Here is a 17,726-nt window from a genome sequence, read left to right as displayed (position 1 = left end):
CGAGGTCTTCACTTTTATATATATAATAATATATATATATATATATATATAGGGGTAATTTGGATTTCTGTGTTTGTTTTTATCTAAAACACAAAAAGAAAAAAAAGAAAAGAAAAGGATTCAATGTTTGTTAGGATTCGGATTCAAATTCTATTTTGAAACTGACTCTTTCACATTAACTACAAGTACAGCTCTCTCCTCAGAGCATCTCAGGCCCTTTAAAGCTAATATTGGAGAGCCAAAAAAAAAAAAAAAAAAAAAAAAAATGCCTCTCCGACTCCAAATTTTTTTTTTTTTTTTGTTTAGAGTAGCTACAGTAGCTCCCTTGAGCTGGTGAGCATTGTAGCAACTCTAAACCAAACCGTTTTTCCCTATTAAAAAAAAATATCCGGCTGAATATAAGAATGAATCTTTCTCTCTCACCCCTTTCCCTTTCTCTTTTCTCTTCTCTTTGTTTCTTCACTCTCTCACTTCTCATCAGAGAACAAGGCAGCTCTCTCTCTCAGAGCCTTGAAGAAAGAAAAACCAAAGACAATTTTACTCACAAATTGAGAAAACGAGAAAAAAAAAAAAATCAAAATCTTTCTAATTTTTGTAATGCATGCATTCTCTTATTGAGATCAGAATCAAGGATTTTTTATCCCAGAAAAAATTTTGAAGGCAAAGATATCTCTCCTCCTCTTCTCAATCAAAACACACCACAATCTTATTCTCATAAAACCAATTAAATTAGAACAACAAAGCTAAAAATCTGAACAAAGAAAAAAATTTTACGGAGAAACCGATCTGACTAAATACGGTCACATGCACAGAGTCTCAGCAAGTCATAGAGTAAGAGTAAACGAAGATTAAAAAATAAATAAAGAATGAATGAAAAAATAATATTTAAATGAAATTGAGGAAGGATAAAGAGTGTTGGAATGTGTATTTGAAAAAATAAATAATAGAAAAGTAAATGTTATTGTTTACGGTCCAAATAATACAAAAAATTATTTGGACAAAAATTTAAAGAGACTGCTAGAGATGCACTTATGAATCTCTCCTTATATATTGACTCTAGGCCTACATGCACTTAGTCCATTGCTATTTGATACATCACATTCTTCTCAGTTATTTGTGCTGTTTACTCTAAAAATCAGTAATCACACATGCATTGAAGTTTTGCTCCATATAATCATGGGTGAGGTGTTTGATGGGATCGAGGATTATTCCTCGGAGGTCAAGGAAGAGTGCCCCATAAAACAAGTGGACTTAACAGTGCCCAAAACTGATGATCCTACTATGCCAGCAGTGACATTCAGGATGTGGGTTCTGGGTGTTGCTGCATGTGTCATACTGTCTTTTGTGAACCAGTTCTTTTGGTATAGAAAAATGCCATTGTCAGTGAGTTCAATATCTGCCCAGATTGCTGTGGTACCCATTGGACACTTCATGGCCAAGGTGTTGCCAAAAGATGCTTTCTTTAAGGGTACACGGTTTGAGTTTACTATGAATCCAGGGCCTTTTAACATCAAGGAACATGTTTTGATCACAATCTTTGCAAACTCGGGTGCTGGCTCAGTTTATGCTGCTCATATATTGTCTGCAGTTAGGCTCTATTACAAGAGGAGCCTCACATTTCTTCCAGCCTTCATTGTTATGTTAACAACACAGGTTTTATTCCTTTATTTCTAAATTTGATTTTGTTTTTTCTGTTTTTGTTTTTTAATTTCAAAGAGTTAAAGGAAGGATTTTTAATGGTTATTTGATGATTTACATGCTGGATAGTGGAATATTTGACTGTTGAAATGTTTTATGCTTTCTGGGACATTAGAATTAAAGTAGGAATTTTAACACATGCTTCCAGCCTAATTTGAAAATTTAAAAGAATAGATCTGGAACAATAATATAATTTGGCACTCAATAATTTGTCAGGAAGAGAATCTTGGAAACTCTATCATGTAATATTTTAGCTATTATTGATTTTGAGGGTAATTGTAGGCTACTCGGTATGATGAAAAAGTAAAATAAACATGGGATCCTTTGGGTTGAAGAATTTTGTTCCTGTGATTTTAAGTTGCAATATCTGTCCATAAATTGTTTGCTATCAACTCACTTTCCAGATATCTAATGCAAATGTTAAAATAAAAATGTTATTTATGTAAATTTGATTTTATTGTGATAATGGCTATTAAAATGTTAATTTGAAAATTTCAAATCCTTCATACATTTTAAGTCTAATGTTGTAGCTCTCTTGTTTAAACTGTAGGTGTTAGGGTTCGGTTGGGCGGGTCTTTTCAGAAAATATCTGGTAGAGCCAGGGGAAATGTGGTGGCCATCTAACCTTGTTCAGGTTGCATTGTTCAGGTAATTGTACCTTTGTAATATTTGGTAATCATAATCAATGAATAGGTACATTCATATTCATAAAATTGCTGTATCTTGATGGATGTAATATCACCATTACAGGGCTCTACATGAGAAGGAAAAACGGCCTAAAGGCGGCATGACACGTACCCAATTCTTTCTCATAGTCTTGATCTGTAGCTTTGCTTACTGTGTCTTTCCAGTCTATTTTTTCGTCATGATAACATCTTTCTCTTGGGTTTGCTGGATTGCTCCTAAGTCTGTTCTTGTCCATCAATTGGGTTCTGGCTTACAAGGCCTTGGAATTGGTTCCTTCGGTATTGATTGGGCTACAATTTCCTCATACCTTGGTAGTCCACTAGCTAGTCCATGGTTCGCCACTGCCAATGTTGCTGTGGGATTCTTCCTTATAATGTATGTGATGACACCCATCACATACTGGTTCAATGTCTACAATGCCAAGACCTTCCCAATATATTCTAACGGCCTTTACACAACTAATGGTTCAGAATATGACATTTTGAGCATCATTAATTCCCATTTTCATCTTGATCGTGCTACGTATGGACAGATGGGGCCTGTTCATCTAAGCACATTTTTTGCAATGACATACGGACTTGGATTTGCTACACTTGGTGCTACTCTTGTGCATGTTCTCCTTTTCAGTGGAAGGTAAGCATTACTTAAAGCATTACATGAATGACGGAACTTCACAGTCCTTTTAGGAATTGCTAAGTGTGTTAATGAGTAAAAAGCCAAAACAGATAATGCACAAAAAGTATCACCCGTTTTAGCAACAGAATACACTTCTTTTTCATTCTTAAATTTCTTATGCTTCTTTAACTAAGGAAAAAAGGGTTCATTTCTGCTTGTTCTCTGATCTTTTTTTTCTTCTTAAATTTTGACTGCAGCAAGTTTTCGTTAATGGTAAATTAATTGTTGTTCCAACTTTTGTTAATCATCCTGCTACTACAGATGTTTTGCTATTTTCAACTCACAGGATTTCCCTTCTTTAAATTCCTCTTGATATCATTAGTCTCTGTAAAATAAATTCTATTTCGTGCAAAATGCCAGTTTTTGACAATATAAGTTCTGGTAAGAGTTTTCTGGAAGCTAAGTTCATTTTCACTTCTCACATACAGAGACCTATGGAAGCAAAGCAAAAGCGCCTTTGGAGGGAAAACAAAAATTGATATACATACCAAGCTTATGAAGAAGTATAAAAAAGTTCCCATGTGGTGGTTTCTTGTCATCCTTGTCGTTAACATTGGTCTTATAATGTTTGCATGCGAGTATTACAACGAGTCACTTCAATTGCCTTGGTGGGGTGTACTTCTAGCTTGTGCCATTGCCGTTTTCTTCACTCTCCCAATTGGTATTATCAGTGCTACCACAAACCAGGTAGATATATTAAACTTTTTTGACGATTTTAGCTTTTTTTTTTTTACTTTTTTTTTATATAAAAAATCTATTGAATTTTAATCTTTGGTAAACAGACACCAGGTTTGAACATTATAACAGAATACGTTATTGGGTACATGTATCCAGAACGCCCCGTTGCTAACATGTGCTTCAAGGTGTATGGATACATCAGCATGACTCAAGGTCTAACCTTTTTGGAAGACTTTAAGCTTGGCCATTACATGAAAATTCCACCAAGATCAATGTTTATGGCACAGGTCAGTTTTGTTTTCTTAGTTTTGCAAATTCATTATATATATAAGCACATTGTAGGAGTAATAACAACATTCCATAACTAAATTTGGTGGCATTTCCAGGTAGTAGGGACAATCTTAGCAGTAATAGTATACACAGGAACTGCATGGTGGCTGATGGAAACCATTCCTCACCTCTGTGACACCTCCATGTTGCCTAAGGATAGCCCCTGGACTTGTCCAATGGACCATGTCTTCTTTGATGCATCTGTCATTTGGGGACTTGTTGGACCTCGTAGAATCTTTGGAGACCTTGGCGAATATGGAAATATCAATTGGTTCTTTCTTGGTGGAGCAATTGCACCTCTCTTAGTTTGGCTTGCACACAAGGCATTCCCAAAGCAAAATTGGATCCGATTGATTCACATGCCTGTGCTGTTGGGTGCCACATCAATGATGCCCCCAGCTAGCGCGGTAAGCTTCACTAGTTGGATCATTGTTGGGTTTCTCTCTGGATATGTGGTGTTCAAATACAAACCAGATATGTGGAAGCGTTACAATTATGTCCTCTCTGGTGGTCTTGATGCTGGAACTGCTTTCATGACTGTGTTGTTGTTCCTTGCCTTGGGTGCCACGCAAATTCAATGGTGGGGAAATAATGGGGAAGGTTGCCCCTTAGCTTCTTGCCCAACTGCAAAGGGGATTGCTGTTGATGGTTGCCCAATTTTTTCTTGAAATCATATCATTGACTGACTTCAGTTTTATTGAACCAATTCTTGTAAATAATTATGGGTTTCAAAGATATATACTCTTTTAATGTTTGTTTTTGGTTTGGATATATGATAGATATTTTTGCTTTTCAAGGTAGTGATACCATTCTTTTTCATTGTCACTGTCCAATTGATTTTCAAGGTTATTATCAAATAGTTTTTTATGCAGACACATTTGGATGGATGGATCATATTGACTCATTTTGATAAAACGAATGATTAAATTATCCGAAATTAAACCTCACAAATTAATTTTACAATTGAAGTGACTAAGTTCAATTGTAACCTTTGCCACATATTTCAAAATGATCTCTATCCTTTAGAATGTTTCAATTTAGTCCTTATATTTGAAGTTTGTGCTAAAAAGGTCCCTATTATTAATTCTTGTTTTGATTTTAAGTCGAGATTATTCAACGAAATCCCATGCATTTTGAATCTTTGATAACAACAACGTAGGGAAGGGATTGGTTATTCAAATTCTTTGTTTACTTCTTTTATGTCTATTGAGAGAGAGAGTGTGTGTGTTAACAACATGGATATTTTTGATACAAACTCTAATATATAATGACTAAAATGAAATTGTGTACTAAACTTAACAACATGGGTGAGAACCATTTTGAAACATGGGACAAAAATTGCGCATTAAGGGTCTGTTTGAGATTCGTTTATTTTGTTGAAACTGAAATTTTTTGCTGAAAGTACCGTAGACAAAGCTAAAAGTTAGCTAAAATAATACTGTAAGACCCATGAATAGTACCAAAAAGTGCAATGGGGCCTATGAATAGTAACAAAAATAAGCTGAATAGTAAAATAAGCTGGCTTTTTAATTTGGAACCAAACACGCACTAAATGTGTCAATAAACCTTGAATTTTAAAAATTTTCTCAAATTCATCTTTACTTCAAATTTTTTATTGTTTGACTAGCTTAGAATAAATTTAGGAAGACATTCAATTTTATAATATGCTGATATGACCGATTGTAAGTGTGTGGTAGATACTTTTAGCCCACTAGTTTTAACATGGGTACATCACTTTTCTAATCACTTAATAATCTATAACTTTACCATCGCGTACCCTTGGTGCAGTGGTCACTCCACAAGTATAAGTGCTTGAAGGGTGTGGGGGTAAGGGTCGGGATTCAAGTCTCTAGAAGGGAGTTTTACACACATGTACACTTAGATTAGGCTAGAGTAGAAATTCTATCTTGTAAAAAAAAAAAAAAAAAAAAATCTATAACTTTAGTAAATTGAAGATTCGATTGTGAAATTAGGGATGCTTGGAGTTCATAATATATTAATATTGTTGTGAGACTTAATAATTAACATCCTTTTTTTTTTTTTACTGAATAATAATTAACATCCAATTATCCATATACAAAGAGACTTGGCCATTCTAGATAGAGATTTTCCTAGATTTCGTCTCTACTCTAGACTTTTTGTAGTCATAGACTAATAGCTGGTTTGAGAAACAAGTATCCATAGTCAAAAAGTCCAAAACTACAACACTGTTTGTATGAAGACCATCGTGAATAGAATACAACGTCGTGACAGAAAAGTTGCCGGTCTTGCTAGTTTGATAAGACTTCTAATTTTCCATTTTCAGTTGCTTCATTTACTGATGTGTACATGTACAGTAAACCATTTTGGAAATATTTTAAAAAAATGAAAAAATAATTAACTATTTTGACAACTTTTTTAATTCTCTATAAAAACTTTCTCAAAATAAATGGTTAATGTGTGTCCCATTCAATAAACATCATAGCTAAAAAAAGGCATCTATAATTAACGGATGATCAAATTTAGAAAGATATGAATACTGTATACATAACTTTTGTGTCGACTAACTTTACCTTATGTTTAGATTGTGAGGATGGAATTTTGGATTGAGAGAATGTGAGCCTAAATGATAGATTTTTCATTAAATTTGGCTTATTTTCTTTTCTCTCATGCTATTCAAACAGTGAAAAAGGCTTAATTTATACAGCTTTTTTTAACTTCATTTTCCTCACTAGCCACCCAAAAAATCTCTCATCATTTATCATCATCATTTGGTGATTTACTCTTCTCACATTAGTTTAAGCTCTCTTCAATATCTATCTTTGATTACCAATACCCTTTAAAAGAGGCCAAAATTAAAATGATATTGGTAACATTGTTCAAAGAAAAATAAACAGGCTAGTCACCAAAGATTTTTTTTTTTTTTTGGTGAGAGGTATAAAATTCTTCCTCTCTTCTTTAATTTCTATTTATTTATCTTATAGTTTATGATTTTATTTTCTTTCCTTTAATTTATTTTAGCCAATTGATAGGTTTTATTCACTATTTTGAATTCTATATTGGCTTCTATTCAAATTGTCTTTGTATTTGACATTTGGAAAAACAAATCTTGAATATATGTAATACATGTCTATAAAAAAATTATTAAACTTGTGTATATTATGTAGAGTTTAGAAAGATGTAAAGTTTTCATATAAGATAATCTTGTAGACATATAACACACACACACACACACAGAGATATATATATATATATATATATATCTCTTACCTTGGAATTAAAAATTTATGGCTTAAAAAAAAAAAAAAACTAATGTACTGAGACATACATACATGCATACATATGTATGTATGTATATATGTATGTATGAATATTGTACTTTGAGTTTTTTCTTGAATTAGAAACTAATACGTTAGTTCTTCTTTTTTTAGTAGATTAATATTTTGAAATTCTAACACCAATTTATTAGAATAATACAACAAAATAAAACTCTTTTTTAAGGGAAAATCGATAGTAAACTCTATTTGTTCATGTTCATAATCAAATACTTGCCTCCTTCATCAAGGTTGCAAAGCAAAAGTCTTGACTTTTTGTTTTTGTTTTTTGGTTTAAGATTTCATATATTATACATTTTTTTTAATATAAAGTATGAAATATAATGTATTCAAAATTGGACATTTGTTAACGAGTGCCCCTAGCGCACAAGTTAAAGATTGATAAATGCTTACAAAGTCATTGTGGTTGTATGTCTTTTTTTGGATATATGTGTATAATTTAACTTTATTATTTTTTAAAAATGAAAAATTAATGAATGCCCTAATGACATTTGTTAATGAATCAATTTAGGAAAGTTTTTATGAAAAAAGAAAAAAAAAAAAAAAGAAGGTTATGTTTGGTAATAGTTTTTGTTTTCTATTTTCAAAAACCTTTTTTGGGAATATAAAGAAAAAATAGTTTTCTTGTATTTTTAAAATAAAAAACATGTTTAGTTAGTTGAAATTAAAAAGATAGCTTTTTGAAGAAAAAAAAGAAAATACTAAAATATGTTGTTATTAGGATTTGAACTCTAATGCTAACTCATTAAATGAGACAGATTTATTAAATTAAATGTGTGTTTCATTGACTTTTAAAAATTAGAAACTGAAGTGAAAACAGCATTTTGCATGTTTTCAGTTTCCTTCATAAATTGAGTTTTGAGAACGATTTTTGTTTTCTGTTCATTTTGGGTTGCTAAAGAAGTTTTTTAGTCTCAAAAATAGAAAATTGTTTTTGGAAACAGAAAATAAGGGGAAAAAACAGTTACCAAACATACCTTGATGGTTTTCCAATTTTCCATAAAAGTGGCATAATTTTTTTTTTTTTTTTATAAATTTTTTATTAACAATTGCTCTAAGGCCACTCTTTAACATGAACTTTTTAAAGGAAAAACACTTAGTCTTTTTTTATTTATTTATTTTTTTATACAAGATAGAATTCTACTTTAACCTAATCTAAGTGTATATGTGTGTGAAACTCCCTCCTGGAGACTTGAACCCTGGCCCTTGCCTCTTACACTCCACAAGCACTTATACTTGTGTAGTGACTATCGCACCAAGGGTGTGCGATAGTAAAAAAACTCTTAGTCTTAAGTATTCTTGGAGCACCAAAAAATGATGTTTTTCTCTCTCACATTCATGGTGGACCACACTATAAATTTCATAAATAAATTCCACATAAATGTGAGATGATGAAGTATCATTCTCCGTATTCTAGGAACACCAAAAAAACTACTCATTTCAAAGAATATATAAAAATATTATTTAAAAGTGATAGGTCAAGAATGTATTGACCCATTGTGATAAATTAACCAATTAATTAGCCAAGTGAATTAATTAAGTTAATTAACATGCAATACGCGTGGTAGTACAAACAAATCACCAACTAAGTTAAATGCAGCGGAAAATAAAGTTGATACAGTGATTTGTTTTTGAATGGGAAAAACCTCTAAGGCAAAAACCCCATCGGGTGATTTTAAGGTCACAACTTCTAAGAATTCACTATTATCACAACAAGCGGTTACAAGTAAAAGAATCCTAGTACCTTATACCAACCTACAGTTGAACCCTTATTCCAATACTCAAATGGACTTGTTCTGTAGTGACAATCTCATATTTTCAATGCACGGCTCCCAGTACGTGACTAACCAATCGATGCATGGATCCAAGTACATGACTAACACACTAACTTGAGAAGGATATAGGCTGCAAAGTTTTTCAGTTCATTCACATGATGAAGACCATGAAACTCCTTGATTACAAAACCCTACGGTGTATAAACGCGGCAGCTTCTTCAAGAGAAAGATGAATTAGGGAAAATTGTTTTCGGTCACAATATGCTTGCAACAAGAAGTGCAACAACTTTATGACGACCCTTAAAATAGTTCTTATATATGTTTAGGATTGTGAGAAAAGAAAGCCTAAACGCATACACATGGATATGCATGAAATCAGATCTAAAAAATTGATTTTCGTAAATCTCGATAGATAGGTTATCTATCGAGCAACTGTCGAGTATCGAGCTAAAACTGCATTTTAAATCTTGATAAATGTAATCTGTCGAGCTCGCTATCGAGTTTTAAAATACAGCACTTCTTCACTTGTTTTTTAAACAGATTTGCATAACTTTAATTCTTGACTTGAACAACATGATTCTTGAAGACTTAAACCCATCCTAAATCTACCTAATTACAAGTAAAGTACACTTTGTCAAAAGATTAAACAATTCTAAAATGACATATATTTTTAACATGATTCACATATGATGATCTAATAAAAAGCATTAAATACATCTTCACCACCATCTTATCCAATAACAAACTTCTTCAAAATGTAATGACGTTTTAGTAAGAAAGTTTTAATTTCTAGATGTGGGGTCCTTTTAATAAAGTCACGCTGAAAGTTTCTGATAAGTAGTACTCTTTTTTTTCGTTTGAAAGTTCATCAAAAAAAGTAGTTCTCTTTTGAAAATGTGAGTAATAAATGGTGGTTAATAAGTTGGGTGTTGGTGGTGGGTCCATGTGAAACCATTAAATGGTAGCTAATGACTCCATGTGGGTAGGTCACTTATATTGGCGGCGGTGAACTGGTGCAGTTGCCGCTTGACTTGTGGTGATCCTCGTGGCTCGAGTCATAAAAGGTCTTTTGACCATGTGGAAGCTGCACCATCTTTTGGTGCTTCATTTTTCTGTTCTTTTCTTTTTTTGGAAAAACAGTACATGAGACAAATTTTTTTTAGAAAGATAAGATTTCTCTCTTTTTTTTTTTTTCTTTTTTTTTTAATTTTTACAGGAAATACGATCAAATTCCATTCCTTATCTCCTCAAGATTCTTTGCCAAACTTATCTAAATTTTAGGAAGAGATGACCCTTTTTTTATAGGGATGAAGTTTGGCTCAATATCTTTTCCAAGAATTTGTATTCATTAATTTTCCAATCCATTACCTAATAGTAAATTATAATTTTTTTTTTTGAATTCAATAGTAAATTATAAAATTATTTACGGCAAGATTTATTTTTGTCCCAAAACTATCACAAAAAGTTCATTTTTCGTCTTTGAACTTTGTAAACCGTTTTGATTTTCATCCCTATGTCTATTTCTGTTAGTTTATGTTTTATGTGGCTTGACGGAGTGTTGATGTGGTACCTGACTTTGTATAAAATGAAAATTAGTCTAAGTTAAGTACTACATTAGGTCATGTAAGACTTAACTAACAGATATAGACAAAATGACAAATATTAGAACGTTTTACAAAGTTTAAGAACGAAAAACGAATTTTTGTGATTTTTTAGAGATAAAAATAATATTTTACCCAATTATTTATGTGTATTATTTAAACAAGTCACCTATTTTGTTAAATAATTTAAAAATTATGCAATTAAAATTCTAAAATTAAACAACACAGAGTGGTCTAAGTAGAGTGGAGCAAAACAAAATTTTTTTATGGGCAAAATAATTTTAATCATGTTGGGCGCCGAATTGTTTCTTTTGATGATTTCTTTATCATTTTGTAGGCGAAGTGTTACAGCCAAAAGGCTGCAACTGTAGTTTGTAACAGTATAGTGGAAAAGTTGGCCAAATTGCCTTTTCTTTTATAATATTGTTGCAACTTTAAAATGACAAGACCATTTTAGCTTTCATCACGATGCGCAATGCTTGTGCCATTGGGCATACACAGTATCGTATAAAACATCACAATTTTTGTTGTAATTATTTTACACACTATGAACATCACAATTTTTGTTGTAATTATTTTACACACTATGATTGACTATAAGTCACTTTTGCATGGACTCACCATGATTATAATTGATTACAAATTACTTCTGTATGAACCTATTATTTTTTCTTTACCATTTACAGTCTGCTATGAAGACAATTGTGACCAAAATGATGGTATTATATGTGATCTTTGAATTTTTGGGCATACTACGAATAGTTAGATATTATTAAAAATTGATTGATGTCTTAGTCTAATAACATAACAGTCATTCTTTATTCTTTAGTAAATTGTTTTTTATTTCACAATTTTTGAGGTAAAATGTTACTACAATTGATGCACAACAATTATTAATTAGGACATACTAGGAATAGTTAGATATTATTAAAAAATAGTTAGGGGAATGATAAAAATTTAAAATAATTTCATAATATTCTAAAATTAGTCTACCATCTCACATATGAAGTGAACTACCATAATTTGTAATTCATTTTTTTATTTACCTTTTTTTTTAGAGAGTTTTCAACCTATGATGTTCACTCCTGATAATAGCTCTTTATCATCAGACCAAGACACCAATCGGTTTTTGGAGTAGGCAGGGATTGAACCGCAGATCTCTTATTCAACCATCAAAGACTTTACTAGTTGAGCTAACTGGAACTCACAATTTTTTTATTTACTTATATGTGAGGAGAAAAGTAGATAGGTTAATCTATTCTATCTATAAGATGATTTCCTTCCTTGGACTGGATTTTTATATTGTTCAGAAATACCCCTAGATCTTATGTTTAACAGAGACAAATTTAGGAACAACCCGGTAAAAATATATCTTCAACTCAACTTAAAATGTCCTACTCCTACTAATCTATGTTTTCAAAACAAACTTATCCAAAAAAGAAAAAATTTAAATTAAAAAAAAAATCTTCTCAGTCCACTTTGAAAAGTAGTGTAATTTTTTTTCTTTAATTTTTTTTTTATCTAAATAGTATAATCTCTCTAAATGACATCTCTAATGCTTTATTTATTTCTTTTTTTGGTTGTGCCATAATCTAAAAATTGAAATGAATGAAAAATTATGACACTAGACCAAAAAAAAAAAAAAAAAACTTTGAACTGAATTTTTATTTGGTTAAAAAATACCCTTATTAATGAATGATAACTTTTCTTAGAAATATGATCATAAATGTCAAACAAATAATTAATCTATTTATACTTTTTACAACACTTATAGCTTCTATCATTTTGAATTCAAAAAGAGAACTCCTAAAATTTAGTTTTTTCTCTCTCTCTCTCTCTCTCTCTCTCTCACATTCATCTTTTTATTCCCTAAAATTTAGCAATTTTCTGAATAAAACACCTCCAGTTTTTTTTTTTTTTTTTTGAACTAAAAGAACTCTTAAAATTCAGCCTTCTTTCCCCTCACATTCATCTTATTTTTCCTACCCAATATTTTCTCTATATCACTACACCACTTTCAAACACATAATCAAAAAAAGAAATTACAATTACTGCTTAAAAATTCCAACTATTATATTTCCAAGAGAATACAAGACTGTGATTGGACTTTGGATTTAATTAAGAAATTTATAAAATTTCTCCAAAATAATATAAGATAAACTGAATAAAAATTAGATGAAATTTCATCCAAAAATTATTGGATGGCTTGCTTCCTTTGGTGTCATATACCATCTTAAATAATTATTATCAAGTTTTAGTTAGCTCAACGGGAAAAGTCTCTTATAGTTAAATAAAATATGTGAGGTTCAATCCTCACATACATCAAAAATTGATTAGTGTCTTAGTCTGATGATAAATAAATTAGAACTCTCAAAAAAAAGAAAAAAAATACTATCTAAATTCAAAAACTGATTGATTTCTTGGTATGATGATAAATAAGCTGAAACTCTTAAAAAAAAAAAAAAGATAAAAAAAGAGGAAGAAATACCATCTGAATTCTGATGTAGCTAATAATTTTATCTGAAATAGATGGTCAAAAAGGTTGTTGGGTACTGATTAGTTTTACACATATTTTTTTAGAATATTTTAGAATCATAGACTTTTTTTGAGAAACTTTTAGAATCATAGACTTAGTCGAGTTTTACGGGTTAGTACTGAATTACCAAGGGTTAGAATTACTGTGTTTGTTTTTATCTAAAACACAAAAAGGAAAAGAAAAAAAGTACTGTGTTTGTTTTTATCTAAAACACAAGAAGGAAAAGAATAAAAGAAAAGGATTCTATGTTTGTTAGGATTCGGATTCTATTTTGAAACTGACTCTACTTATGAATCTCTCCTTATATATAGACACCAGGCCTACATGCACATAGTCCATTGCTATTTGATTCCTCACATTCTTCTCAGTTATTTGCGCTGTTTACTCTAAAAATCAGCAATCACACATACATTGAAGTTTTGCTCAATATAATCATGGGTGAAGTGTTTGATGGGATCGAGGATGATTCCTTGGAGGTTAAGGAGGAGTGTCCCATAAAACAAGTGGACTTAACAGTGCCCAAAACTGATGATCCTACTATGCCTGCAGTGACATTCAGGATGTGGGTTCTGGGTGTTGCTGCATGTGTCATACTGTCTTTTGTGAACCAGTTCTTTTGGTACAGAAAAATGCCATTGACAGTGAGTTCAATATCTGCCCAGATTGCTGTGGTACCCATTGGACACTTCATGGCCAAGGTTTTGCCAAAAGATGCTTTCTTTAAGGGTACACGGTTTGAGTTTACAATGAATCCAGGGCCTTTTAACATCAAGGAACATGTTTTGATCACAATCTTTGCAAACTCGGGTGCTGGCACAGTTTATGCTGCTCATATATTGTCTGCAGTTAGGCTCTATTACAAGAGGAGCCTCACATTTCTTCCAGCCTTCATTGTTATGTTAACGACACAGGTTTTATTCCTTTATTTCTAAATTTGATTTTTTTATTTTATTTTTTATTTCAAAGAGTTAAAGGAAGGATTTTTAATGGTTATTTGATGATTTACATGCTGGATTGTGGAATATTTGACTGTTGTAATGTTTTATACTTTCTGGGACATTAGAATTAAAGTGGGAATTTTAGCACATGCTTCCAGCCTAATTTGAAAATTGAAAAGAATAGATCTGGAACAATAATATAATTTGGCACTAAATAATTTGTCAGGAAGAGAATCTTGGAAACTCTATCATGTAATACTTTTAGCTATTGTTGATTTTGAGGGTAATTGTAGGTTACTCAGTATGATGAAAAAGTTAAATAAACATGGGATCCTTTGGGATGAAGAATTTTGTTCCTGTGATTTTAAGTTGCAATATCTGTCCATAAGTTGTTTGCTATCAACTCACTTTCCAGATATCTAATGCAAATGTCAAAATAAAAATGTTATTTATGTAAATTTGATTTTATTGTGATAATGGCTATTAAAATGTTAATTTGAAAATTTCAAATCCTTCATATATTTTGAACAATAAATAAATTGTCCAACGTTGGTATATAGAAGTGTGCAGTGGATTACTTATAAATACAATCAAAGTCTAATGTTGTAGTTCTCTTGTTTAAACTGTAGGTTTTAGGGTTTGGTTGGGCGGGTCTTTTCCGAAAATATCTGGTAGAGCCAGGGGAAATGTGGTGGCCATCTAACCTTGTTCAGGTTGCATTGTTCAGGTAATTGTACCTTTGTAATATTTGGTAATCATAATCAATGAATAGGTATATTCATATTCATTAAATTGCTGTATCTTGATGGATTTAATATCATCATTACAGGGCTCTACATGAGAAGGAAAAAAGGCCTGAAGGCGGCATGACACGTACCCAATTCTTTCTCATAGTCTTGATCTGTAGCTTTGCTTACTGTGTCTTTCCAGGCTATTTTTTCGTCATGATAACATCTTTCTCTTGGGTTTGCTGGATTGCTCCTAAGTCTGTTCTTGTCCATCAATTGGGTTCTGGCTTACAAGGCCTTGGAATTGGTTCCTTCGGTATTGATTGGGCTACAATTTCCTCATACCTTGGTAGTCCACTAGCTAGTCCATGGTTCGCCACTGCCAATGTTGCTGTGGGATTCTTCCTCATAATGTATGTGATGACACCCATCACATACTGGTTCAATGTCTACGATGCCAAGACCTTCCCAATATATTCTAACGGCCTTTACACAACAAATGGTTCAGAATATGACATTTTGAGCATCATTAATTCCAATTTTCATCTTGATCGTGATACGTATGCACAGATGGGGCCTGTTCATCTAAGCACATTTTTTGCAATGACATACGGACTTGGATTTGCTACACTTGGTGCTACTCTTGTGCATGTTCTCCTTTTCAGTGGAAGGTAAGCATAACTTAAAGCATTCCATGAATGGTGAAACTTCACGGTCCTTTTAGGAATTGCTGATTGTGTTAATAAGTAAAAAATAAATCAGATAATGATAAATTAATTGTTGTCCCAACTTTTGTTAATCATCCTGCTACTACAAATGTTTTGCTATTTTCAACTCACTGGATTTCCCTTCTTTAAATTCCTATTGATATCATTAGTCTCTGTAAAATAAATTCTATTTGGTGCAAAATGTCAGTTTTTGACAATATAAGCTCTGGTAAGAGTCTTCTGGAAGCTAAGTTTATTTTCACTTCTCACATACAGAGACCTATGGAAGCAAAGCAAAAGCGCCTTTGGAGAGAAAACAAAAATTGATATACATACCAAGCTTATGAAGAAGTATAAAAAAGTTCCCATGTGGTGGTTTCTTGTCATCCTTGTGGTTAACATTGGCCTTATAATGTTTACATGCGAGTATTACAACGAGTCACTTCAATTGCCTTGGTGGGGTGTACTTCTTGCTTGTGCCATTGCCGTTTTCTTCACTCTCCCAATTGGTATTATCTATGCCACCACAAACCAGGTAGATATATTAAACTTTACTGACGATTTTAGCTTTTCGTTTTACTATTTTTTTTTTTTTTTTTAAAAAATCTACTGAATTTTAATCTCTGGTAAAACAGATGCCAGGTTTGAACATTATAACAGAATACGTTATTGGGTACATGTATCCAGAGCGTCCCGTTGCTAACATGTGCTTCAAGGTGTATGGATACATCAGCATGTCTCAAGGTCTAACCTTTTTGGCAGACTTTAAGCTTGGCCACTACATGAAAATTCCGCCAAGATCAATGTTTATGGCACAAGTCAGTTTAGTTTTCTTAGTTTCGCAAATTCATTATATTTATATATAAGCACATTGTAGGAGTAATAACAATATTCCCTAACTAAATTTGTTGGCATTTCCAGGTAGTAGGGACAATCTTAGCAGTAATAGTATACACAGGAACTGCATGGTGGCTGATGGAAACCATTCCTCACCTGTGTGACACCTCCATGTTGCCTAAGGATAGCCCCTGGACTTGTCCAATGGACCATGTCTTCTTTGATGCATCCGTAATTTGGGGACTTGTTGGACCTCGTAGAATCTTTGGAGACCTTGGCGAATATGGAAATATCAATTGGTTCTTTCTTGGTGGAGCAATTGCACCTCTCTTAGTTTGGCTTGCACACAAGGCATTCCCAAATCAAAATTGGATCCGATTGATTCACATGCCTGTGCTGTTGGGTGCCACATCAATGATGCCCCCAGCTAGCGCGGTAAGCTTCACTAGTTGGATCATTGTTGGGTTTCTCTCTGGATATGTGGTGTTCAAATACAAACCCGATATGTGGAAGCGTTACAATTATGTCCTCTCTGGTGGTCTTGATGCTGGAACTGCTTTCATGACTGTGTTGTTGTTCCTTGCCTTGGGTGCCACACAAATTCAATGGTGGGGAAATAATGGGGAAGGTTGCCCCTTAGCTTCTTGCCCAACTGCAAAGGGGATTGCTGTTGATGGTTGCCCAGTTTTTTCTTGAAATCATATCATTGACTGACTTTAGTTTTATTGAACCATTCTCGTAAATAATTATGGGTTTTAAAGATACTTACTCTTTTAATGTTTGTTTTAGGTTTGGATATATGATAGATGTTTTGCTTTTCAAGGTAGTGATACCATTCTCTTTCATTGTCACTATCCAATTGCTTTGTTTTTTGTGTTATGTAAGCAGGTTATATAATCAGAATATTATCTATTATTCATTCTCAACTATGAGTAAAATGGTTTTTTTTTTTATAATAAAATTATGATGGGAATATTACTGGATTAGGATAGTTGAATCATAATGTTTTTTTTTTTTTTTTTTGTCATTTAAAATAAAAAATTGGTGAACTCACAATTTTATTGTCGTTAGTTCCTGTCAATGTCACCAGTTTCTGTCAATGTCACCAAGTTTAATTTTGGAATATTATTATTTTTTATAGAAGTTTTGGTATATTATTATACCTGAGGTATGATGATAAAGAGCATGCTATAGGTTGAAATTTTAGATATATATATATATA

At 32.2% G+C, this 17,726-nt stretch overlaps 2 protein-coding genes across 2 annotated transcripts; both read left to right on the top strand.

The window, feature by feature from the left end:
- Positions 1 to 1,022: 1,022 nt before the first annotated feature.
- Positions 1,023 to 4,857, top strand: LOC115960585 (oligopeptide transporter 6-like). The gene is made up of 6 exons (XM_031079526.1): positions 1,023 to 1,653; positions 2,249 to 2,346; positions 2,449 to 3,018; positions 3,489 to 3,747; positions 3,843 to 4,025; positions 4,125 to 4,857. Exons 1-6 carry the CDS (start codon positions 1,177 to 1,179, stop codon positions 4,734 to 4,736), a joined length of 2,199 nt encoding a protein of 732 aa, XP_030935386.1. The 5' UTR covers positions 1,023 to 1,176; the 3' UTR covers positions 4,737 to 4,857.
- An 8,739-nt stretch (positions 4,858 to 13,596) lies between these two features.
- LOC115960587 (oligopeptide transporter 6-like) lies at positions 13,597 to 17,385 on the top strand. Its single transcript, XM_031079527.1, has 6 exons — positions 13,597 to 14,205; positions 14,862 to 14,959; positions 15,062 to 15,631; positions 15,944 to 16,202; positions 16,303 to 16,485; positions 16,589 to 17,385. The coding sequence occupies exons 1-6, from the start codon at positions 13,729 to 13,731 to the stop codon at positions 17,198 to 17,200; spliced, it is 2,199 nt and encodes a 732-aa protein (XP_030935387.1). The 5' UTR covers positions 13,597 to 13,728; the 3' UTR covers positions 17,201 to 17,385.
- The last annotated feature ends 341 nt before the right edge of the window (positions 17,386 to 17,726 follow it).

The sequence above is a fragment of the Quercus lobata genome, chromosome 9 (genome assembly GCF_001633185.2).
Source record: "Quercus lobata isolate SW786 chromosome 9, ValleyOak3.0 Primary Assembly, whole genome shotgun sequence".
NCBI classification, from domain to species: Eukaryota; Viridiplantae; Streptophyta; class Magnoliopsida; order Fagales; family Fagaceae; genus Quercus; species Quercus lobata.
Note: the sequence above shows the minus strand (reverse complement) of the source record. Positions and strands in the feature narration are given on the sequence as shown.